Below are 24698 nucleotides of genomic sequence, written 5' to 3' on the forward strand. Positions count from 1 at the left end.
CTCATCATCATTTCCATACAAGCACACTCCTACATACAATCAAAACATACATTAAAAGTAAGTAAAAAAAAAAAGAGGGTTAAAGAAATCTTAGAGTTTTCTTGATAGGTGCTTGAAGAAAATGAAGATGGCAATAATAGTGGCGGAAAATAACCTCTAAAGTTCAATTTTTTATCTAAAAAAATAAAATGGAGCTGAGTTATACTAACTACTAAGGATTAAACTAAAAATACAAATAGAGTTGGAGAACTAAAAGGCAAATAGAATGAAGCTATGATAAAAACTAACTAACTAACACCAAAAAAAAAAAAACTTAAACTAAACAATAGAAATAAAGAACTAAGACAACTAAAAGACTAAAAAGATGAAAGGAAAGTAAAAAGTGAACAACCTCTTTAGTTCTCAGCCAAAAGTGGCTTTTAACTTATGATTACAACCCAAAATTTTAAATCAAAATGCCCTTGGATGTTGTATTTTGAATGGTGTTGGTGTTGGACAAAAACTACCCCTATAGTCAATTTTCTCCTCATCAAGCAACGATATCATGATAAGCAAGCTCTGGTGTCGCGATATCCTAGGCAATATTGAAATTGAGAGTCTTGGAGGTCTTGCTATCGTGATACCCATCCTTGTTATCGTGATATTATCGAAGTTCGCCTTAATTTTCTTCACTTTAGTACTATTAGAGATATCACAACTTCCATGGCTTAGTGTCGTGATACCCTCCATTCGAAAGATAATTTCGAGTTTGGGCCATTATCGACTTCCTACACCAACTCAATCATATCGTTAAGTCCTCATGGCACCATTTGGCCAATTTGTGTCTCAAAAATAGAAGTGTTCATGGGCTGGGCCAGGTCGGGCCCAAAAAACGGGCCTAAAATTTTGCCCAAGCCCAACCAGATAAAATACTAAAACCCGAGCCCAGCTTTACCCACCAGATTAATTTTTATATTATTTTTAAATATATATAATACATCAAAATACTAAAACATCAAAATATATATTTCCCAACAAATTGCAAATAAATTTTAAAAATATGTAGACTTAAATAACACTAAGATAGATGCAAATTAACAAGCGAATGCATCTAAAATAATAAAAAATTAACAAATGTCTTTAAAATAATAACAAAATTAATAATAAAATAAGTTTTATACAATATCCAAACAATAACAACAAAATAGTAGCAACATAATAGTAAAATGGTAGCAAAATAGGGAGAAAACAACAAGAAAATAACATTAAAAAAAATGCAATATTTTTTTATCCTTTAGTGAATTCAGCCCGGGAAAAAAATACCTTACTCGAGGCCCGACCCGTTTTTTAAATAGGCCTTATTTTTTTGTCTAAGCCCATTTTTCGGGCTTATATTTTTGCCCAAACCCTCCCACATTTCGGGCGGGCCTTCAGGCCAGGCTGAGTAGCCTGTACCATGAACACCTCTACTCAAAAGGGTATAAAACTAAAAAAAAATCATTTATTAACAACAAAAGCTAAAAATCGACAAAAGTAAAGAAAAGACACCTAAATTGCTTGAGAATAAGCTCCTCGAGTGTAATGGAGAGCCTAATTTGACATACCAAATTACGACAAATCAATAAATTGTCTCCAATGTTGCAGAAAACCTAGAACTTCTTAAACACACATTAAAAAATCCCAACTTAGCTTGCCGTAAGCTTTAAACATATCAACTTTAAGTGCCACAAGAATTCCCTTCCTTTACCTCTTTGATTGGATGATATGAATGATTTCACCACCCAATATTACATTATTCATGACACTTTTCTCTTTAACAATGACATTTTGAAAAGGTGAAACCAAATCTTTCATCAAATTTTTTTAATAGTTAACAAGTGATAAGTGCTCACAGATCATGTATTTTATGCTCTTATTGCTTTACTTTTTATTGATCTTCATGTAAAAATCATGTCTTAGCTTCATTTGCGTAGTTAGTGTTACTTTTGCATACATTAGCTTTTTTTTTCTTTATTTCTACTTTGATTTTATATTAGTTAGTATTAAATAATTATTTTAATATTTCGTGACTTTAATTAAGTGCATATGAGCTTGGGATACAATATTGAGGATTTCCGTGAGCAAAACTGAATGATAACAAGGAGGGACGAAAAACAATAAATGGGCCACGACCTAAAATACTTGGGCCCCAACGTAAAATTGCACAACTTAATGCCCAGACTTAACGCCCCAACCCAAACGCAATGCCCTAGCATGATGCCTTCGGGTGCCTCAACGCAAAGACCTTGTGAGCCCCAATATTGTGATACCAAGCCATTGTGTCAATACTTGCATACCATGGAATTTCTCGCCATTTTGATTTCAGACTCAAGGTTATTTTTGTCCTTATTCAAATATTAGAGTCCAAGCAAATATTGTAGCCTAATTTAGGTTAAATAGACTTTATAAATAGGATATTTTTAGAGGGTTAGAAACTTTTCTTCCATTAAGTTTTAACTTATTGCAAACTTATTGCTTTTTTTGCATTTGTCTTATTCTATGGATTGTTAAACCCTATTTTCTAGTCAAAGGAATTTCAAAGTTATGATTCTACAAAGCTTGTGACATCTAAGTGTTCTTAATCTTTTCTTTGTTCTTTGGTATTTGCATGTCTTTTGATTTAATTACAAACATTCAGGTTTGTTGAATATAGGGCTTGTATTCAATTGCTTAGAATATATGTCTTGTCAGAATTATTAAATCTATAATTATTCAATTTATTCTAATACTTGTGATGAGCGGCATAGGTGAGTATGACGAAGATATACATTCTATGTTGTGTAGGCATGTGTAACTTAAATAAACCTTATTTGTGTGTTTATTAGTTAGAATTGAATCTCTTTCATTCTTAATGCTATATAGATAAAATCCTAAGCATTCATTATAGGATTATTTATCGATAAGAGAAATAATTAATGTCATTCATCTTGACTATTGAAAATGTAAAAAGAGATCGATGGTTACTAGATATTTGTTGATAACTATAACCAATTAATTAAAGAACACTAAAAATTATATTTACATTAATGATTAAATTCATGAATCAAATGAAAAATTTATCTTTGGTTGTAGCTTCATCTTATTAACTTTCCTCAACTTTTGATTATCATTTTTTTGTTAAGTTTTAATTTTAGTTTTCTTTAAAAAGAAACCTTTGTCTTATTTATTAGAATTATCATTGGTCTGTATTGATATGATACTACTCACTACTATTTGTAAGTTTATTTTTTAGTATGAATTATTTTCAGTGGTCTTGATAATCGTACAAATTTTTGCGATGTTGCTGGTGCAGGACTTCTTTGTAGTTCGATTTCTTGAGTGCCTCGACGCGCACAATGCATACCCCATCACCCTGAAGTCCCTTCTCTTAATGAGTAATGACGATCGTGGCACAACGTAAACTTGACACCTCAAAATTCAAAGCCTGCACACTTCGACACAAGATCTGGTGCCCCATCACCACTGATCTCCTTAGCCTCGATGTTTGGCAACGCTATTATTCGCGCCCCGACACTTTCGACTCCACACCCTCGTATCATGCTTCTCGCACGATGTAGATGAAAGAAAAAACTTTATCATTAAGAAAATATTAATTAAAAATTTTTAAACCATCGAATCATAGATAGAATGTAACTCTTAAATGAATCTAATTCGTATTAGATCGAATCAATTTGAGTTTTAAGATATTTTTGTTGAGGTGTGAATATTTTAGTAGTTTCAAATATTTTATATTTTAAATTATTTTAAACTTAAATTATTTCAAATTTCGTGTTTAACTTCTTAGTAATCAAAACCTATTTAATTAAATTTAGATTCCAACATATGGAAACAGATTTTTGAAATCCTATCAACATTGATATGTCTATTTCTACAGTGGAACATTAATATATTGAAGAAAATGAACAGATCTCCCATGAACTTGATTGACTCCCTTGCTCTCAACTTATATGAAGCTTCTCTCTTTTGAGTTTGGAGTTAATTTCTTTTTTTCTATTTTCCGTCTCTTTTACCGTAGAGGTGTGGAGCCCAAAAATGGACCTCTGCTTTGCTGGCTGCAAGCTCGCCATTGTTGGTTTTTTATGGGTTTTGCCTGCTGAGAATTAGAGGGATTAAAAAAAAAAAAAAAAAAAGAAAGAAAGAAAGAAGAGAGGAGAAAAAGGAAAGAAAGAGATTTTATATTTTATAAGTTGTTGGGGCCAAACCCCAAATCTTTCATATAAAAAGACTTCTCCTTTTGAAGAATGACGAAAAAAGAAAAAGAAAAACTCGCCCCTTTCGTTTTTCTGCTATGTTCTTTTCTTCTTCTACTTCAATTATCTCATCACTAGTTGAAACAATCCAATCCAAACCAAACCAAATCAAAAGCCAAAACCCAAATCGAACTTCTTTTTTCCTTCTCTTTTGACGTGATTGATCCATAGATCTGTTGATTCTGGTTTCAAGCATAGACCAAAGTGGTCAAAGAAATAAAAAGGGTAAGCTTCTTTTTCATATTAATTTTTTAATATTTAGTGTGGGAATTATGAGTGGAATTGTGATTATTAATGGGTCTTTTGAGGGATATGTGAAACACGGTTGTTTTAAAGTTCTCAATGTGAAACATTAGACCTTCTGGATATTCTAATGCCTGACCAAACTACTTTGAATAAAGAAAGAAAAAAAAATTGAGCTTTGACCGATTCTGTTGTTTTTAAAAACCCTTCATGTGTTTGTTGATTTTTCCAGCAAAGTTACGGTCATGGCTTTCCTCTTTTAAACTAAAACAATTTAAGAAGGTAGCTTCTTGTACATCATTTATTGGTCTACTACTGATAGCTGTTTATTATATTGTTATCAAGTTTATTGTATTATCTGATTGATGCTCTTTACTATTCCTTGAGGCTTCAGCAGTAGGAGAAAATACTTACTTCTACTTGAGGTTTCCTTGATTTAGCTGCTTTTGAGTCGTAATTTCACATTGCAGTATTATTAACTTTTTGGCGTGCTTTCTTGTTTATGTTGCTGTAGTGTTCCATTATTGTGTCAAGAAGCAAAGGAGCGTAAGGCTCACGGTTCAGGTTTCTAGGTCCTAGTTATATTCAGTGCTCATTTAGATGTGGAGAATTTGGAGGGTTTTTTGGAGGAGATGAGGGATGTTATCTGGGTTTATGAACTTCTTGAGGGCCTGTTTTCGGCCGAGGTCGGATCGATATGTTCACTCAAGTTCGGATGCTGGAAGTCGCCAGGATGGGCTTTTGTGGTACAAGGATACAGGGCAACACTTCAATGGTGAGTTCTCGATGGCAGTGGTTCAGGCCAATAATTTACTTGAGGATCAGAGCCAGCTTGAGTCTGGTTGTTTGAGTTCACATGAGTGCGGTCCCTATGGTACTTTTGTTGGTGTATATGATGGGCATGGAGGCCCTGAGACTTCACGTTACATCAATGATCATCTCTTTCAACATCTCAAGCGTAAGTACAATATGTTTGCTAGGGTTAAATTCTTTTTAAGCTCTATTTTACCGATTAAGTAGATGAAAGAAATATTAAATAAGCAATTGTTTTGGATAGAGTTAAAGGATTGAAGGAATTACGTGAACTTTGGTGTTTTTGTTCCAAGTCTAAACAGTTATAGGTTCCTAAGTGTCATTTTGTTATGTTGTGCTTCACTGCTGAACTTTAGCTGTGGGGCCTGGTGTTTATCATTTATTTATTTATTGCTGTTTTGTTTGGTGATATTTGTTATTCATGTGACACTTATATGCTCAGGGTTCACCTCAGAGCAACAGACAATGTCAGTTGACGTAATACGAAAAGCTTATCAAGCAACAGAAGAAGGTTTTTTGTCTCTCGTTACCAGACAATGGCCTATGAACCCACAAATTGCTGCTGTTGGATCCTGCTGCCTGGCCGGTGTTATCTGTGGTGGAACCCTTTATGTTGCCAACCTCGGTGATTCCCGTGCTGTTCTGGGGAGAGCTGTGAAAGCAACAGGAAAGGTTCTAGCCATTCAGCTCTCGGCTGAGCATAATGCTTGTATAGAATCTGTGAGACAGGAGCTGCAATCATTACACCCGGATGACTCGCAAATTGTAGTTTTGAAGCACAATGTGTGGCGTGTAAAAGGTCTCATACAGGTATTTCACTATGCTAACAGTTTTTATTTTGAGTAGTTACTTAACTGCTACTATTGTCAAATAATAACATCAATTTCTAAACTGCAACACTTGTTCATAGGTGTGATAATTGGTTGGGGAAAAAATAGAATTGAGACTTGCTTATAATTGTGGCTTATGTATCATTTGTCTACAAAGAGCTTTCTTTGTGCCACTTTTATTCATCTGTGCTGCAGATGCTTAGAGATTTTTGAACCTGTTCTTGTCCAAATTGAGCACTATAGAGCATACTACTAATGTACATTTGAAAAGTTCATCTGAGCTAGCTTGATTATTCTTGATTCTTAGGGAAGAAGCATGAACCTGGGAAAGTGATCATCTTACTTTTTAAAATAAGAACTGAAAACTGGTCCTTTAGTGTTCCTGGATCAAGAATCTATTTTATGGTTGCAATTTGAAGGCAAGTTCATGGGAAAGAAGGGGTTTGATCTTTTAGAAAGAAAGAGACCTGCATGATATCTTCTCCTCCTATCGGTAAATATTGGGTGGATTCATGGAGAGGAAGGATGTCCAATATAATTATTGATTCCAATCAGATGCATGGATTTATCTGCAAAGCTAAAAGAGAGAAGGGAAATGGGAAACTTTGGTAATTGGCAAAGATTATAGGAAGGGATAAGTAGTGCTACTGGCTGTTGCCAAAAAGTTTTGCAATAAAAACTTTTTTTGGACTGTGTGTTGTGCATGGTTATTATTGATATTGCATGTATCCATATATTCCAAGTCAAGCACTAAAATAGTGCATGCTATCTGTCTAGGAATTCAGAATTGTAATTTTGTTTATATGGTTTTCCATGGTCTGTTATGCCTCTGATTCCCCCTCCCTGTTCTTTTTGTTGAGAGTCTTAATGATAGAATTCTAAACTTTCAGATATCCAAATCTATTGGTGATGTATATTTAAAAAAGGCTGAGTTCAACAGGGAGCCTTTGTACCCTAGATTCCGCCTCCGTGAACCTTTCAAAAAGCCGATATTGAGCGCAGACCCATCAATAACAGTGCACCAGCTGCAGCCACATGATCAGTTTGTGATATTTGCATCTGATGGGCTGTGGGAGCACCTAAGCAATCAAGAAGCTGTTGATATAGTTCAGAATCATTCACGAAGTGTAAGTTTATGCCTCAATATTTTATGTTTGATATAGTTCAGAATCATTCACGAAGTGTAAGTTTATGCCTCAATATTTTATGTCATCCATCTTGTTATGAACACTACTCTTTTCTTTCATCCCTCTGAATATGTCATTTTCTTAGAGTATGAAAGTCTTTTCTATTTGGTTGCTGATTATAGATTATAGAATATAGAAAGTTAATGAAGATTTGATCGTTTATCTTGAGAATACTTCCTTTGTCGCATGAGCTGTGGCATTTTGCAGCTGCTGTTATTGCCACTTGACAATTACAATTTTAATCCATAAGCAAAATACTTCAATTGTGACAAATCATCCAGTGGAACACAACCACTCTACTCCACATTTTATTCAATCTTAGACTAACTGACCAACTATGAATGGTGATATGCTCCATAAGGAACATGTTTCTTTACTTCTTGGGTAGTTATTAGCGCATGTTGGACAAGTAACTTGCACGCATGCATGCACAAATGGATGCTCATGCTGGGAGGAGACATGATTTTACTTGTTCCTCTCAGTTGTTTGTTTATTTTGGTTTTATTTCTCTTTCAGATTTTCAGGTATAATTTCATTGATAAATGTTGCATATGCATCATATCGGCGACATCAAGTTTATCTTAAGGGTAACAAAAGAACAGAATTTGTTTTTGTAACTTTTGTTGGCTTTGGACTTCATGCAGGGAATTGCAAGGAGGCTGGTGAAAACTGCTCTACAAGAGGCAGCAAAGAAAAGAGAAATGAGGTATTCTGACTTGAAGAAAATTGACCGTGGTGTCCGTCGCCATTTCCATGACGACATCACCGTAATTGTGGTGTTTCTTAACTCAAACCTCGTGAGCAAGGCCTCCTCTGTTAAGGGTCCTAATCTATCTGTTCGAGGGGGAGGAGTTACCTTGCCTCCTCGTACTTTGGCTCCTTGTGCCATGCCAGCCTAATCTGGCAGTACCTGATCATATGCCGCATTTCATGTTTTTCATGTTGTATAATTTTCTTATGTGAATACCAGGTAGCTTCCGAAAGCGATGCAAGCCTTCGATTCTTTAATGTACACTGTAACACTTGACTGAAACTCATACTTGCATTTTGCGTCTGCGTGGAAACACTTAAAAAGAGAACTAGAAAGGAGTACAAGGTACAAGATGACAATGATAGTAGTTAATTACTTGGGTAGTTCCCTTAAGTCTTTATATAATAGTCTCCTTTGGATCTTTATCTGGTGCATTCCACTCTTTGCTGGACCTTTAATAAGACAAATGGCTGACACCTAGTTTCTTACTGGATCTTAATGGCCGCTAAAGCCAGAAAAAACCATAAGGAAGGAATGGATGATAATAAAATACACTATTAAACAACTTGAATGTTGATATGTAATAGACCTGGCATGTTGTACGTACCTGCTTCTTACGGTGTTGCATTGTGCAAAGGTTGTGAGATTGGGTGAGGCAGGTCAAGGTTATTACATCACTTCACCTGGCTGGAGTGGAACTAGTCAGTGAGGAACAACTCCATGTTTCATCTCAGGGTTCCTAATCCGAATTTTAGCTGTTCAGGCTTACCTGGTTGTCGGCTGGTTACCCAGTTTGTCACCTAATACTATTTCATTAATCCAGTAATGGTTGTTCTATAAACTTCAGCTGCGTATTAACAAAAGAAAACCGAAGTTTATTTCTATTAATTCATATAATCACTTTTGGGAAAAAAATAACTCAAGTACCTTAATTTTTGTACCTTAAATGTATAAAGGAATTATAAAATAATGGTTGTTGGGACATGAACTGAAACCAGGTTGAGGTTGTCCAAGGTTTTTTAACCCTCTTACTCTCTGCTCCATTGGAAATCCAAAATAAAAAACCCTTCAACTCTCTTTGACTGGTGTCGTTATGTTTTTTATTTCTTGACATTCAATCTAATCCAACTCTAGATTCTTGTTCTATTCAAACGGAGAATACAATATTTTTGGGGCAAACCAAACTTGGGGTATTGAAAATGGAGGAATTAGGCAATTCCCGAGGTGAGGAGTAGTGGCTTTTTTCCCTCAACATTTGTCAGATTGTGTCAAGCCATTTTCTCGCTAAACCCACACCAAATAGACCCTTCACATTATTTATTAGTCCTTCCAACCCTACACTATGGCTCCATTCTCAAAGCCATTGAGCCTTCATCTTCAGCATCAAACAATAAACAAAGCCAAAACCCACCAAAACACCACTAACTCAAACCCATTTGCATTTGCAACTGCTCCTCAACTAAGGTTTCATGTAAACTAAACACCTGTAATTTGGCAATTGCAGTGGGTGACAAACACAGACTAAAAGTGAGTTATATATAGAGTTTGTGTGTTAGGATTGCACAAACTATTATATACTTTTGACTTGAAATGGAATTTTGAGATTTGATTCTTTTATCTCCAGAGGACTTTTGAGGCCTTTCCCCATGATCCTTGGGGTGAATTTTCTCAGCTGAATTTTCAGCATTGTCCTCTGTACTGAAACCCAAGATTCTTATGAATAATATTTTGTTAAGTACATTTATTCTCAAACTTAAACTTGGATATTTGCAAACAAATGAGGATTTGTTTTCCTTTCACAAAAAAGGAAAAACAGTAGAGTGAAGCTCATGCCACCTTGTAAAACACAGGCTAATTATAACCTGCAACTTCATGTGGAATTGTCAGTAGTTTCTGGCATATCATATAATTCATTTATGGACCAAACAAGAACCTTCTTTTTCTAAACATCACCACTCAGAACTCCAAATCCTTGCAAAAATATAATGCTATTCACTTATTGCCAAATATAATCTCAGTTAAAGAAAGAGAAAGGCAGTCTAAAAATCTTCGAAGATAACAGATTTATCCATATTAGTAAAGACAATGACATTCAAGCTTAAACCTTTCTGCTTTTGTAATTTCCCCCACTTAACAACTCATTAAAGACTTTAAACAAGTAATACAATTAACCTAATCATATTAGAGAGATTGTATAATCTGAATACAAATACAAAAGTAATTTAAGCTCAACATAAGCATAATATAATACAAAAAATATTACATATTTCCAAGTAAAAGACAACTCTCTTTCCTTTCTCTGGGGTGTTTGCAGTGGTGTGGTCACCATCCTTTAACTAGAGTACATTTGACTCTTCTTTTTACTCACCAGACTGCCCAATGGGGTGGACACTGTCTGCTTATAAGAAAACCTGTGCTAAATTTTCTCAGAAAAATAATATACATTTTTTTAGTGTTTTTATTGCACTAAAAAAGATAAATAGAGACTGATTGCCGTTGTTTTACACCAATTTTATAGTGTCCAAATAACTAAACAAAAAATGATTTCTCTCTCCTTCTCGAGCCCCTACCTTCTTCACTTTACCTTAATATCTCTAATCTCTTTCTTGCCCTTTAACTCTGTCATTTACTGTGTCACTTACCATTTCTCTTATCAGTTAATCTCACTCTTTCATCATAGTTATCTATTATCCAAAACTAAATATGTTTTAAGTGTCCGAATAAGTAACTAACCTTAGCAAGGGCATTATATTTAAAATCTTATACTTTGCAGGGGCCAGCAGGCTAGAAGATTTCAAGAAGAAAACTATCTTTCTTTCTTTTTAAATCAAAAGATGAAATGGTTCTAAAACTTCTCATAAAGCTACATTTTCCTTCTTTTGCCTTGTCCCAAACCCTTGTAAAATTTAGCTCATTCTTTCTTCCATTTGTTGCAACCCCACCTCTTCCTTCTTTTAAGAAAAGAATACTTAGATTCCTCCAAAAGATCATCTTACTTTACCCTATCCCCATATATTCAAAAGTTAGTAGCTTCTACGCCTATTGTAACCAGAAAAACAAAAAGGAAAGGAAAAAAAAACACTCTCCAGGCTTTAGCAAAGAGAAATGGGTTGTGTTGCCTCTAAACTAGAGGAAGAAGAAGAAGTTGTGTCAATTTGTAGAGAAAGGAAACGACTTATAAAGTTAGCAATAGATAGAAGATATGCACTTGCAGAAGCACATTTTAGGTACTGTCAAGCTCTTTATGCAGTGTCAGCTGCCATTAAGCTCTTTGTAGCTCGTCATTCATCACCTCCTTCACCTTTTCTCATCACTTTTCCTCCACCTTGTCCACCTACACCACCAGCCACTGATCAAAATGTGATAGCCAACCCAATGTTGCTTCAACAAAGACCTTCTGAGTCCACCCATGAAGCTATTGCTTGTGAGTCTTGTGGCTCTTCAACAAGCTCAGGTATTTCAGATGAAGAGACTGAATCAGAGGTGGTAAGAGAAGAGCAGCAGCAGCAGCAGCAGCAGCAGCAGCAGAAACAACAACACCAACACCAACAACACCACCAACATCAACCACCACCACCTTGTGGGTACTGTTATATGCAAATGCCACCACCAATGCCATCACCGCAAAGAGATTTTGGCTGGGACTTCTTTAATCCATTTGATGTTGTTAGACCAGAGATTATAAGTGGATACAACAGGTGTTCTGATGATGATTTAAGAGCGGTGAGGGAACAGGAGGGGATACCAGAGCTAGAAGAGGAAGGAGATACCAAAGAGGAAGAGAAAAAAGTTGTCCTTGTTGAAGAAAAAGATACTAAGAGGGAACAAGAGGAGAGTGAAAGTGGCTTGTTGAAAGTAAAGGAAGAGACTCATGTAAGCCATGGAGAACAGAAAGGGCTAACAGTGATTGATAGCCCAGAAAAAGGAAGGGAACTTTTAGAAGCCTTGAAAGATATTGAGGATTATTTCGTTAGGGCTTATGATTCTGGCAAAGATGTTTCAAGAATGTTGGAGGCTAATATGGTTCATTTACAGTCTGGTCTGGAGGGTATTAAAGGTGGGTTTTTTTTTCCCTTAACTTTTACTCTGTTGAGGTAGCCTTTTCTCTTATTCCAGAAAAACTGTTAAGTTTCCATTTGAAGTTATCTTCTGCTTGAAACTTGTGGGCTGACCTTCATTTTATAAGTATTTTTCCAGAAATGAGGAAAGAAAAGGGAAAGGGTTATGTATCTCAGGTTAGCTTTGCATGAGTCTTAGTTTCGTTGGGTGTTTGCTATCTCACCATTTATGTTTCTTCTTCATTCTCTCCGGCATGATGTTAAATAAAAAGCCTTGCAATGATTTGTTTTTGTTTATAAAATCTGGAAATCTTTGAGCTGTTAAACCCTGTATTTGCTCATGTGGCTCTAACATTCAGTTATTACCTTGCCTAGCACATATTTGGATAAATACGTGGAAAGACTTAGAAAAGTTAAAACATACTCGTAAGTCGTATCCCATGCTCGCCACCAAGTATAAAGCTAAATTTGGATCGTCTTAATGTCCATATCAATATCTAGTAATCATTAGACTCTGCTAATTTTATTGCAGAGAACTCAACCAAACTCATCCAAGCTATCACATGGCATCGATCCACTTTGTCGAAGCCTCAATCATGTAAGAGTCTTGTGGCTTCAAGTTCTAAAAGTTCTTCAGCATGGACTGAATATAAGAACGATCTTTTCGATCAGTATGCGGGAATGGATTCAGGAAGTCATTCCTTAACACTAGAAAGACTTTATGCATGGGAAAAGAAGCTCTATGAAGAGGTTAAGGTAAACAAAAATACTACCAATTAATCTTTATTTTTCTGCAAAGTTAATGATTTATTCCTACAAAGATTTCAGGCTTTGTAGGGCTTTGTAGGGTGTGTGACGTAGTAATAACTTTGGCGGCTTCTTTTCGAGTTCATAATAGTGGGCTGTATGTAGCTCGTATTCGACACTTATGTTTGACACGTATCAGAACATAGTTATGAGAGTTCTGCATTTGCATGTATAGCATGAATTCTGCTTCGGATAAAACTCTGATTTGTTAACTTACTTACACAGGCTGGTGATAGTACAAGGAAAATATATGAGAGAAAATGCTCTCGACTGAGAAACCAGGATGTGAAGGGATATGATGAGCTTACAATGGATAAAACCAGAGCTGCAGTAAAGGATTTGTATGCCAGAATCTTGATTGCGATTCGAAGTGCCGAAACAATCTCAAAGAGAATTCAGAATTTAAGAGATGAAGAACTATTGCCTCAAATTATTGAACTGTTAAAAGGGTAGGTAAAAGAATCTTCAAAAACGAACCAGACAAGACTGTTTCTTCATTTTTCATCCAAACTTGGGGTTTCTGATTCTACTTTTCCTTTGTTGCAGCCTAACACAAACCTGGAAAGTTATGCTTGAATCTCATGAAACCCAAAACAAAATCCTTTCTGAAGTGAAAACTTTTGCTTGTCCTTCGTATGGAAAATTCTGCAATGATTCTCACCGGCTTGCTACGCTTCAACTAGAAGCCGAGCTTCAAAACTGGCGTGCTTGCTTTACGGAGTATGTCGCAGCTCAAAGAGCATACATTCAGGCTCTTCATGGTTGGCTAACTAAGTTCTTGGTTCCTGAAGTTGAATTTTATTCAAGAGGAAGGAGCTCTGGTGCACCATATGGAGCTAATGGGCCTCCACTTCTTGTTATATGTTATAACTGGTTAACTTCCATGGATGAGTTACCAGATAAGGCTGTCACCTTTTCACTGAAAAGCTTTTCTAAAGATGTAAAGGCACTGTGGGCTCAGCAAGGGGAAGAACAGCAACAAAAGAGGAAAGTTGATGGTATGGCTAAAGAACTTGATAGAAGGACTATGGCCTTCCAGAAGGCAGAAACCAGGTTCTTGGAGTCCAAGCTAACGGAATATAAATCCGAGATGGAGACAGAACAGCAGAATGAATATCTAACGGAGAAGAAAGATCAGTTGGAGATGATAAGGAAGAGGTTAGATGTGGAAAGAGAAAAACACCACAATCACATGCAAGAAACACAAAGAATCACATTAAATGGATTTCAGACTGGATTTTCAACTGTTTTCGAGTCCTTAATTGAATTCTCCAAGGCTTCTATGAAAATTTACAATGACATTGTGACACTAAGTGAAAAAATGGGGAAAGTGTCGTATATAGAAGGCAGCTCCCAGGTTGAGGAAAATAGTAGCAGATGACATAAAAAAGGTTAAAGAGATTTGAGAATCTTAGGTTGATGGTTTTGATGTAGTTCCACTTGTATATTATTACATCATGTTGATGCAGCTTGCTTAGGCAAATTTAGTTATGTTTTCCATGTTTTCATTCTGATGAATAGCTGATTGTTTATTATCACTACATGTCTAATGGCTGTTGATGAAAATATCTTTGCAAGAACTTCAAAATTATCAGTATCATCCTTCTGTTTCTTGTGTAGATTGTGACCTCAACCGTTGCATTTTAATAACAATAAGAAACTTTAGCATCTTTGAATACACTTAAAGACAGTTTCAGCAGGTTTTGCATCTTAAGCACGATAACATTTTGGTTTGGGACAACTCTGTTCATAAATTCTATTGGTTTCTTGTATCCAAACTGCGTTGTTCCAGAAATGGTAGAAAGGAATAATATATAAAATGATTCAGAAATATAACGATGATATTTTATTTAGCTAGCTTGTTTGACAAAAATATAATATAAATTTTGAGTGTGATAAAAAATCCATGAAAAATATCATAACCTATAAAAATAAATTATTCCAAATCCAGATAATAAGAAATGAGAAAATTTTAAGAGATTAAATTAGTTCTAACTTTATTTTTTTCCTTTCATTTTTCAATGTGTTTTTCTTTCGATTTTTCAACTTTTTACCAAATACGCCAAAAGAAAAAGAAAAATATATTTTTTTTCTTTTAATTTTTTATTTTTTACAATTTTAGTTTTTACTTTTTAATTTTCTTTCCACTCTACCAAGTAAAGACCAAGTGCCAAGGCATATGATTCAACAAATCAAATTTCAATATTAACCCTTCTAGAAATGGTAGATTACTGCTCTATGAATAGTCATTGCAGCAGTATTATTTGAAATTACCAAGGACAGAAAAGCACCCAAGACACAAACAGAATAGGTTTCCCTTGAGGCAGACCAGGCCAGACACACAAGTAGAAGAGTTGTCTTCATCATTTCACTATCCACCTTTTCAGTAAAAGTTGTCTTTTGGGTTTTATTCCACAATGCTTGGATGCAAAAAGAAAGTGAGCGCTCACAGGTACCATGCATTAGCACTAAAACCGATCTCTTCAGTAGGAATGCATGAAAATAATGGAGCCAACCCATCAAACAAAAGATAATTACTCGTTCAAACATAATATCGGGTATTCAGAAGGATTGGAGTTTCATTATCTTCTAAGTGTAATTTTGTACAACATGTAATGATACACATCCTAGCAGGCTTGATTATGATCATGAAAATGAATAGTTACAGGTTTTACAATTTAAATAACAAAAACATCCAACTTATTCCTACCGTAGATAGAGAGAGACCAAGAATTGAGAGAAGAGTATAATTTCACCAACTACAGTAGCTGGAGAGTGTATTCCAAGAAATGGGACTATGTCTACCTGCAACCAGTTTTCAACGGCTGATCCCACCACTGCACCAGCAACAAGCCCCCCTATAGTTATTAATGTAGCCTTACCTGCATAAGGGAAAAATGATATATTTTTTTCCAAACTGAAGTTTAAACAAATTCGGAACTCACACAAGTATGCAGTGGCAATCTAATATATTGGAAGAAAGGGTCATAAAATCCCAAAGGTGCCAACTTCCTTTTGCTTTAAAGGACTTCACTAGCAAAGCTTCATCTCTACTTGGGGAAAAATGTCAACGTTCTCATAGAGAGAAATTAATCAAAATTTCTAAAAATTCAGTACGATCCTATAACCATGAGAAATCTTCTTCTATGATTGATAAGGGGAATTCAGGGAATTTCTAGAAATAAAATTTCACAAGCAATACCATATGACAGCTGAATACAAATAAATGCTATTAAAGTAATAACTAATGTGGCTTGAACTATAGTAAATTGCCAGCATGATATATACATTTTGCCATCATATACAATGTTTCGGCTCTTCTCTCTTGATCCCTCCTCTTTCCTTCTCCATTTAAGATGAAAAACAATCTGAATAGCAACTGAACTTTCATATTTGAGAAAATAACATATAACTAAAGTTCTATGATATATGCAAGAAGCCACATTACCTAACTTCAAGTTCCTTCTGGTCATGAAATACAAGGAAGCTCCGAAGCTACTTGCTAAGATAAGCCCAGCAACATCAGGTCCGGCATAAGGAATTGCAGAGGATGTAGAAGTTTCATTCACATACGTCAGGACCATAAGAGCCCCATATACTCCAGCTTGTAAGCCCAAATCACCTGTAGATGGTGTTTCAACTGAAACAGGTAAATTCTTCGTAGTCGTTTGCACCCACTGAGGCATTGATCTCACCCCAAGTGGATTAACAGGTTTAACATCTGCAAATCTAATGCTTCTGTCTACAACTTTTCCAGCTCGTCGTTGTGTTAAGCTCCTCATAAGCAACATGTCATATGCAGCCTCAACCTAAAACACAAATCAAAGTATTAAGAAAGCAAAACTATAGAGAACCATACAGGAGTCAATATCCTCACCGGACAAAAGAATAGATGTAATAAAATAGAAAATATACAGTTCACATTCATCCAAAAAAAAAAAAAAAAAAACAAGCTTATCAGTTAAGTGAGAAAAACATGCATAGATGAACCACCATAAGCATCATAGGACCACTTTGTTGCAATGATATAATATTTGTTTAATCTAAAAAATGGGAAATGTTCCACTAGGCACCATCCTAAATATATATATAACAAATGGGAAAGCACATGCTATACAGAAAACTCTCTCTCTCTCTCTCTCTCTCTCTCTCTCTCTCTGGTTGGAAAAGTGCTCTATAAAGAACAATTCAAAATCCAAGCAATACACAAAGTAAAAAACTGAAACTCCTATTGAAAACATAAATACAAGTCAGAATTTTGTTGATTTACAAAGCTCATATAACAGATGACAAAAGATAACAAGTTATGAAGGAAACATTCAATAAGCCCCTGCAATACCAAAGAGACAGATCTCAAAAATTTTCTACAAATATATTCATGAATATCTAAAAACTCACCATCCAAAACATCAAACTTTACGTGAATGACAAAAGAAAGAAAAATAATACATATGAATAAGTTCAATACTCAGAAGCAAAATTATCAATATTTTGACCAAAATTTAAACACTTATGACCCAAATCTTAAAATTTTCAATGTGAAAAAAGAAAGGCAATGAATCAACCTGGGCGATAGCTTCTTGGTTATCCTTAATAGAGGCGACAATCGAATTCTTGGCGCGAAGAATATCATCAAAAGAAGCACTTTCGGAGACTCCAAGGAGATTGAGCGCGTTCTCAACAGACATCTCGAACGGAGCGGAGTCATCAGCTCGTGAACCGGCACGAGCGGCTAATGGTCGTCGCGTATGGAGGATTGCGGCGGCTCTCCAGGGCTCGATTTTAGCGGGTTTTAAAGAAGGGTGGGTTTGGTTAGGGAGGCGCACCGGCGGTCTGGGAATAGGGGAGCCGGGAGTTAGACGGTCAGGCCGGACGGAGAGTGTGTGTACAGCCATTTCGGAAGAAGAAAAAAAGCAAGGATTTGATATTTTTGGACAACAAAATATAAGGCCAATGTAATAGTAATTGGGAGTATGTTGTATATATTATAGGTATTATATATGCAAAATATAAATTTGTAATTTGTAATTAAGTTGAATTAATTAGTTAAATGATCCTATCTTATTTTTTAATTTAATTATAAAAACAATTAAGATAAAAATATTAAAATTAGTTTAAATTATTAATATTTTATATCCATTGATGGTACAAGTCAATATTAGTTGAAATAGAGCAAAAACACAAAAGAAAATTTGATAACAACAAAATGATACATATATGCTACATAGTTTGGACTAAAGATAGTTCTCAGGTCGGGTTCGGACCGAGTTTAAGAATGGAATTAACGCATTTTTATGCTAATTCAAGCTCGACCTAACTCGAAATATGAGCTTAAAATTTTATTTAAACCTATCTATATTTACAAATAGTTAACCCAAGCCCGTTTTAAATTTACTCATATTATTTTTAAAATTTTTAAAATATTTATATTATTTTTAATTTAGGAATTTAATATTTTTTTTGCATTTATTAAATTTTTATACATAGACCACTTAATATATTTTTTAATATTTACATTATAGTATTATATATTACTATAAATTTAATATATTTTTTTGGTTATAAATTACATAACATAGTATATTACAAAATTAAAAACAGAATGAATGGAACTCAAGCGTGAGATGAGCCTATTTTTAAACATATTTATATTTTGTTCGAACTCATTCTTTTAGCTTAATATTTTAGAACAAATTTTCTAAAACAAGAAAATTAAAAAGAGTTTGAAAGTCGTAATTGAAGCAAATAATTAAGATGCTCTATCTATACTAATTCAATTTTATCCATTTATTATAATAATATTTGAGATGCTCTAGTTACAATTTCTTTTTCATTTTATTGTAATTTTAATAATTATTCAAACTATATTTTTGTTGGATGTGGTATTTTCTAAATAAAATAAAATTAATCATTTCAATATCACTTAAGACAAAAATAAAATAAAATCAATTTAAAATTAGAATATGGTTTTGGAGCCAGTTTACTAATCAAACCAAACTAAAATAGTCAACAAAGAAATGAAGAGTCCGTCAGCAAGTTACTTGTTATGGTATAAAGGAATAACATGGACAGGAAACATGTTTGCCTGTGAGTAAATGGTCAATGTGGATCAATTTAAATCCAGTATATAAATTTTAAGATTTTTAAATTATTTTTGCTTTGAGTTTAGATCATTTTTTACCAGAGTTAATTTTTTCATAATGCAATATCACTAATAAGCATAGTTTTTCCATTGTACTTCCTGTCGAGGAAGATGAGCCTCACATTCAAGCACTTAGGAACCAAAATACAAGGCTTAAAACAGATTATCAGCCAACTGATTAGTTTCCTAGGTAAATCTAATATAAATATTGTATATATGAAATTATGAATGCACCTATGGGCTTGGAGAATATGCAAGGCTGAAACAATAACAGCTAACTTCAAAACAAATCATATTCAGGATACAACTTTCTTTGTTTCCCATCTACTATATACAGTAGTTTACAAGAGCATCCATGTTAAGCAGGGATGGATCCATAAAAGAACTCATTCAATAATTGTTTCAAATTCGAAAGATGTAAGAATAACTAGCTAATGAGAAACATCAGCCTGCTTTTGATGTTCTTACCACTGGTGGGAGGATAACGGAATCAAGATTCTTTGGATAGGGAGTCCACAAGCCAAATCCGCCTCAGACTCTCTTTCATGCTACTACCATTTCCCTTAAATTCGCTCAAACTTTTAATCCACTCTACTTTAGAAGAATGCTCTCGAGTATGCAGGTGCAAGACAAATAGTGAATTGTACTCGCAATTCTGAAACATAAAGAACTTAAACAAGCCCCTTAACCTGTAAACAATGTAACCAAAGCTAAGCTGGTCTCTTGGTGTGAAGAGATTGACTTCGTTGAACCACAAGCAATTGAACAAATTATTCAGAGCAGTATGTTCCCTTATAATTATGGCTCCCTCAGGCACGTCTGCACTTGGTTATGACGAAATATTTAGTTTGCATTGACAGAACTAATAACAAGAATATTACACATTCTTTATGAACTCAGATTTTGTGTAAGAATAATATGTATCCCTTCGTACCACTAATAGTATTTTTCTTCAAACTCCATGGCTCCATTCCCTCATAGTAATATATATTCATCTGCAGATCAATAAGAGGTCTGGCATATCGCTTTCTCCGTTTGTTTGCATCAGCCTCCTCATATATACTCTTATGATGTTTGTGCCGAGCAATCGCATAAGTATGTTTATCATGCCATAAGTATCTGCCAATAAGAAATAATTCAATCTAACAGCTTCTGCATCATGATAATAATTCAAACTTCATATAGCTTGGGAGAAATAAATCAGTAAGTCCTAACCAGAAAGGTTATTGGTTGAATGCTTTCTTTCAAACAGGTAAAATTTATGTTATATCAAAAGATCATAATGCATGCTTCTCGCAAATTTAGATTCTTTAAGAAAAATCTTAACTCAATCTATCAACTTCTTTAAGAAAACTCTTAACTCAATCTATCAGCAATCATCGATCACATGGTCACCTATTGCATTTAAGACACAATTATTACTACAAACAGAATATTAACTAACTTCAAAGAGTGCCATAATAAGGCCACTCTTTAGCAAAACCCATAAACCTAAAGTAATTGTATCATTTCCTCTAATTCATTCACAGGGAAAATTATGTAAGCTGCAAAGTTCTTAACAATTCATTAACATGAGAATTTACCTAATTTATAAATAGTTATATCCATGGTGCGTGCTTTAATAAATTAAAAGAGATTGTCTTTCCGCTAATTCATCAACAGGGAGACAATATGGAAATGGCAAAGTTCTTAACAATTAAACAACACATAAATATACCTTTCGAGAATAAGCAATGGATCAACTATCAGCTCCATTTTACCATCAATCCATATGCTGTACTGTGCTTCAGGGAATAACCTGTGGGTTAAAATTTTGGGAACCTTCCCATTCCTTCTAGGTTCATCATAAGGTAGATGCTTCAATGGGATAAGCCTCCATATGCCTACCCACATCCCCTTATCTCTATCTTTCCTGACGGTCACATTCTTTTTAATAAACTTGAGAGATACTTCATCAACAACCATCAGAAAACAGAAGAGCTTCTTAGAACGAATACTTATATTTGATGGTTGATGAGGTACATCATATCCATCAAAAGTCCCAGATGCAACCACAAACCTACATTTCTTGACATATTCAATATCTACAGGATTCATGTTAGCACCCCCATTTCGCAGAAATCCACAGTGTACCTAAAGGTAAAATTTTAATACAAAAGAGAATCACTTAATTTTATTTTCAGCCATCTAAAAGAGGTAAACAAAGGCAAGGGTAGAGGCAAGAGTGAGACATTTTCGTCCTCAACATATATGATACGAAACCTAATGAATTAGGGGAAAAGAATTGTTTCTATCCCCGGGATCTAGGCCATTATTTTCTTTAGTTATGAATAAGAGCAGGGGATTAAAAGCAAATAAAATAAGTTCTACCTTCATATTAGGCTTTAATTTGAAACTCTTTTCTCTTTGCAGCCAGCTTTGGTTACCTCCAAATAATGGGAAGGTATGAGATCCATTGTTAACCAAATCCTCTTCCTCAATATAGGTTAAACCTTTAACAATTACATCTGGTGTTTTTCCATCTGGAATAACTATTTTCTCAGGGTCACTGGCTAATGGAATTGGACAACCTATTTGATCAATTTACAATCAATTTTAATAGTATAAAAGCAGAGAGATCAGAGTTTAGGAAAAGAAGAGTCTGCATGACCTTACGATGTTCTGCTTTTGGAGTCAATCCATGCAAGTCCTTCGAGATGAATACCTTGCTCTCTTTGTTACAAATAGCTGCATAAAAGAGGAGCAATATATCATTTCAAACCAATTATGAAACATGGTTACAATTTGCAGACCATAATTTTAGGTTGCACAGGACAATTTCACCAAGAATGGATGTAACCTATGACTACTCGAGAATTAGTGAAGCACATGGAAAGGAAACAAAGCAACTTCTGAATTGCTTTGTAGGAAATTCCCTAATATAGGAAAGGACCACACCAATCTTTTTCCAAGTATAACCAGATTAATTAATTAACAAATCCAAAGGACATCACTTCATCAAACCATGTCTTAACATAGATGTTGAAGTAACAGCATTCATTATATATATGTGCTCTATAGGCTAATGCTGGAACATCTTTCCGGTTTTAGGAACTAACACAAGACCACCAACCTGAGCCTAGTTCGCTCACTGGACTCATTGGCAACTAGATCAGAATCCATTAAAATATTTGATCAAAGTACCAGAAAAGTATTAACTCCGTTCATTCTCCTAACTTGTGTGTATCCAAAGGGTAACAGGAAGCCAATTACTTAAATCCAAATGAAGAAAAATGTACAAATATACCAAAGTGAACATAGGCCAAAAAGAAGAATGGAACCAGACCTGAAAAGAAAGAAAACGAAGATTGGCAAGAAAAAACATGAAATAGTAATCCAACAAGAATAACCAACATCCATAGAATGCCTGCGACAAAAACCAATCGAATAAAGCCTTGCTTCCACATGATCTTGATGGGATTATCTTGAGGCAATCTCCTAGAAGAAAGAAAACCACCTCCATCATCTGCATCAAGACAATCAGAATCTGCATATCTACATCTCATCAAGTGATTCCAATGATCATAATCCATAAACCAAAACATGTAACAATTACAAAAATTACCCTCCATTTTAAAGAATACAAAGATATAATAAGTACAACATAAACCAATGCCATAATCATAACCCAAATTTTTATTCCATCAACATATGTGAAGAAAAGATACTATGGATTTTGTTCACCTGTAGCATACGGGTGTTGATTATTACGTTCTCCTCTACGGCTTAAGCGAAAGGAGAGAGGCCGTTGAAGCTCGGTATCCATTATTACCCTACCTTCACTTCATCACTAATCAATAACTTCAAAAAAATGTAGATTAAGATCAGACCAGGAAAGTATTAAATCCACCTAAAAATTTGAAACTTCAACAAAAAGTATCAGAAATTAGGATTCTTGGCAGAACATAAAGAAACAACAAGAAGAACGACTTTTGAGTGCAAAAAATCAAGTAACGAAAATATTAATACCTACCCATGTCAGAGAAATTCATAAACATAAACATAGAAGACCTAAGAGCTTGCCGACTCGTGAGAAAACAAAGGACTCTAATAGGGGTATTGTACTATTGGGAGCAAGCTCATCGTCTATATGCAAGTGAGGTACTATTGCAGGCAAAATTGAACTGGAGAACAGGAAAGGGAGCTAATACAAAAAATCTAGGCAATCGAAGTTGGAGAATGGTGAAACAGAAACAAGTCATGCAAAGGAAAAGGGTGGTGAAGATGCATAAATTCCCTCCACAAAAATAGGGGAATAGTGAAACTAAAGAAGTTGAACTCAAACATGTGCTCCTTCAGGGATCGAGTAAGGGAAGAACAGATGCTTACTCAAAGCTTATAATTGACAGAACAGAATAGGGGTACTGTGATAGCTGCTGTTAAGCCCTTGCTTCCTGTGGAGCCTCTGATGGCGTTATACTTATTTTTATTGAAGGTAGACCGACGTTGAAATGCAGTTTCCATGGTTTAAGATTTAATGGATAATTGTGATGTGTTAATGACGAAAATGGGTATCTTCTGTTTCAATTTTTAGGTTAAATTATAAGTACGGTCCCTCTAGTTGTAGATTTGTGCAAATTAAGAGCCAGTTTGGTATTGTTATTGTGAAGTTGAAATGTTTTTGAAAGGTTGCAGGAAAAATGCTCTTGAAAAGAATCTACTGTAAAAAAAAAAAACGTCATTTAATGTTACTATTTTAAAAATATAATTTCCAATCTATAAATATATTTAAGATATATGAATAATTCGACTAGAAGTTGTAAACTTGTAATGCAACAAGTAATCATGAATATAAATATATATATATATATACACATATACTTATTCAATAACACAATTTGATATAGTTACTTTCATTATGTTTCATCGAAGAGAATGGAATAGTCAATTTCCTTTTATTCATTACGTTTTTATAACACAATTATTTAATTAAGTGAAATTCTATTCTATTCTTAGTGAAATTGTCAAATAAGCATTTAGCCCTCAACCATAAGGATGGTTATTTGACTCTCAGAAAAAATAGCAAAAGTAAATATCTTTCCAAAATATCCTTTCACAAATTGCTAAATTACAAGGTATTATTTTCACAAATTTGATAAATACAACCATCAAAAATTAGTATGCGTAAGTTTTTTAGATGAAAAATCCAACGATCCTCGATTAAAGATGGCGTCACCATCCTTAAGATATACAAATATATACTGGAGTCTAAATTTTTTCTTGAATCTGGTTGAATGCTTAGATATTAGAGAAAGAGACAAAGAAACATGCTTAAATGTTAAAAAAGGGAGATCATGAGTCGCAAATATGAATATTTTTGGGCTTTCATGTTTGTTAGGTAAGAGAAAAGAGTGAGAAAGGAGCAATAGACGAAGTGAGGAAGAAACAAAAAGATAAATAAAAAAAATTACTAGAAAATGAGAAGAGAGAGAATTAAGAAAAAAAATCGAAAAGAGAAAAAACTAAAATGAAATGCCAAAAAATAGAATATTGTTTTATGTGTAATTATAAATAAATTTTAGGTATAATTATTAAAATAAAATATATTATATTTATTAAG

The 24698-nt window shown here is 34.4% G+C and overlaps 4 protein-coding genes across 11 annotated transcripts; 2 read left to right on the forward strand and 2 right to left on the reverse strand.

The window, feature by feature from the left end:
- The first annotated feature begins 3853 nt into the window (after positions 1–3853).
- LOC108467265 (probable protein phosphatase 2C 46) lies at positions 3854–8497 on the forward strand. 2 transcript variants are annotated; one of them, XM_017767861.2, is made up of 5 exons: positions 3854–4493; positions 5026–5469; positions 5767–6134; positions 7045–7281; positions 7986–8497. In XM_017767861.2, exons 2-5 carry the CDS (start codon positions 5151–5153, stop codon positions 8238–8240), a joined length of 1179 nt encoding a protein of 392 aa, XP_017623350.1. In that variant the 5' UTR covers positions 3854–4493; positions 5026–5150; the 3' UTR covers positions 8241–8497. The 2 variants fall into 2 exon arrangements, with proteins under 2 accessions (XP_017623350.1, XP_017623351.1); XM_017767862.2 differs by lacking the exon at positions 3854–4493 and adding an exon at positions 4500–4793.
- Positions 8498–10628: 2131 nt separating this feature from the next.
- On the forward strand, positions 10629–14523 carry LOC108464405 (protein ALTERED PHOSPHATE STARVATION RESPONSE 1-like). Its single transcript, XM_017764697.2, has 4 exons — positions 10629–12149; positions 12683–12906; positions 13183–13406; positions 13504–14523. The coding sequence occupies exons 1-4, from the start codon at positions 11198–11200 to the stop codon at positions 14336–14338; spliced, it is 2235 nt and encodes a 744-aa protein (XP_017620186.1). The 5' UTR covers positions 10629–11197; the 3' UTR covers positions 14339–14523.
- Positions 14524–15516: 993 nt separating this feature from the next.
- On the reverse strand, positions 15517–17933 carry LOC108465013 (protein CHAPERONE-LIKE PROTEIN OF POR1, chloroplastic-like). Its single transcript, XM_017765315.2, has 3 exons — positions 17523–17933; positions 16406–16766; positions 15517–15839 (listed from the first exon to the last, which is right to left on the reverse strand). Exons 1-3 carry the CDS (start codon positions 17850–17852, stop codon positions 15664–15666), a joined length of 867 nt encoding a protein of 288 aa, XP_017620804.1. The 5' UTR covers positions 17853–17933; the 3' UTR covers positions 15517–15663.
- Positions 17934–19351: 1418 nt separating this feature from the next.
- Positions 19352–23635, reverse strand: LOC108462559 (probable hexosyltransferase MUCI70). Of its 7 annotated transcripts, none has more exons than XM_017762503.2 (8): positions 23468–23635; positions 22823–22928; positions 22425–22625; positions 21755–21826; positions 21470–21669; positions 20817–21232; positions 20034–20218; positions 19352–19918 (listed from the first exon to the last, which is right to left on the reverse strand). In XM_017762503.2, the coding sequence occupies exons 2-8, from the start codon at positions 22902–22904 to the stop codon at positions 19590–19592; spliced, it is 1485 nt and encodes a 494-aa protein (XP_017617992.1). In that variant the 5' UTR covers positions 22905–22928; positions 23468–23635; the 3' UTR covers positions 19352–19589. The 7 variants fall into 7 exon arrangements, with proteins under 7 accessions (XP_017617992.1, XP_052881045.1, XP_017617997.1 ...); XM_053025085.1 differs by having other exon boundaries at positions 22425–22505; positions 22823–22939; positions 23468–23627; XM_017762508.2 differs by having other exon boundaries at positions 22425–22604; positions 22823–22939; positions 23468–23627.
- Positions 23636–24698: the final 1063 nt, after the last annotated feature.

This window comes from Gossypium arboreum, chromosome 2 (genome assembly GCF_025698485.1).
Source record: "Gossypium arboreum isolate Shixiya-1 chromosome 2, ASM2569848v2, whole genome shotgun sequence".
NCBI classification, from domain to species: Eukaryota; Viridiplantae; Streptophyta; class Magnoliopsida; order Malvales; family Malvaceae; genus Gossypium; species Gossypium arboreum.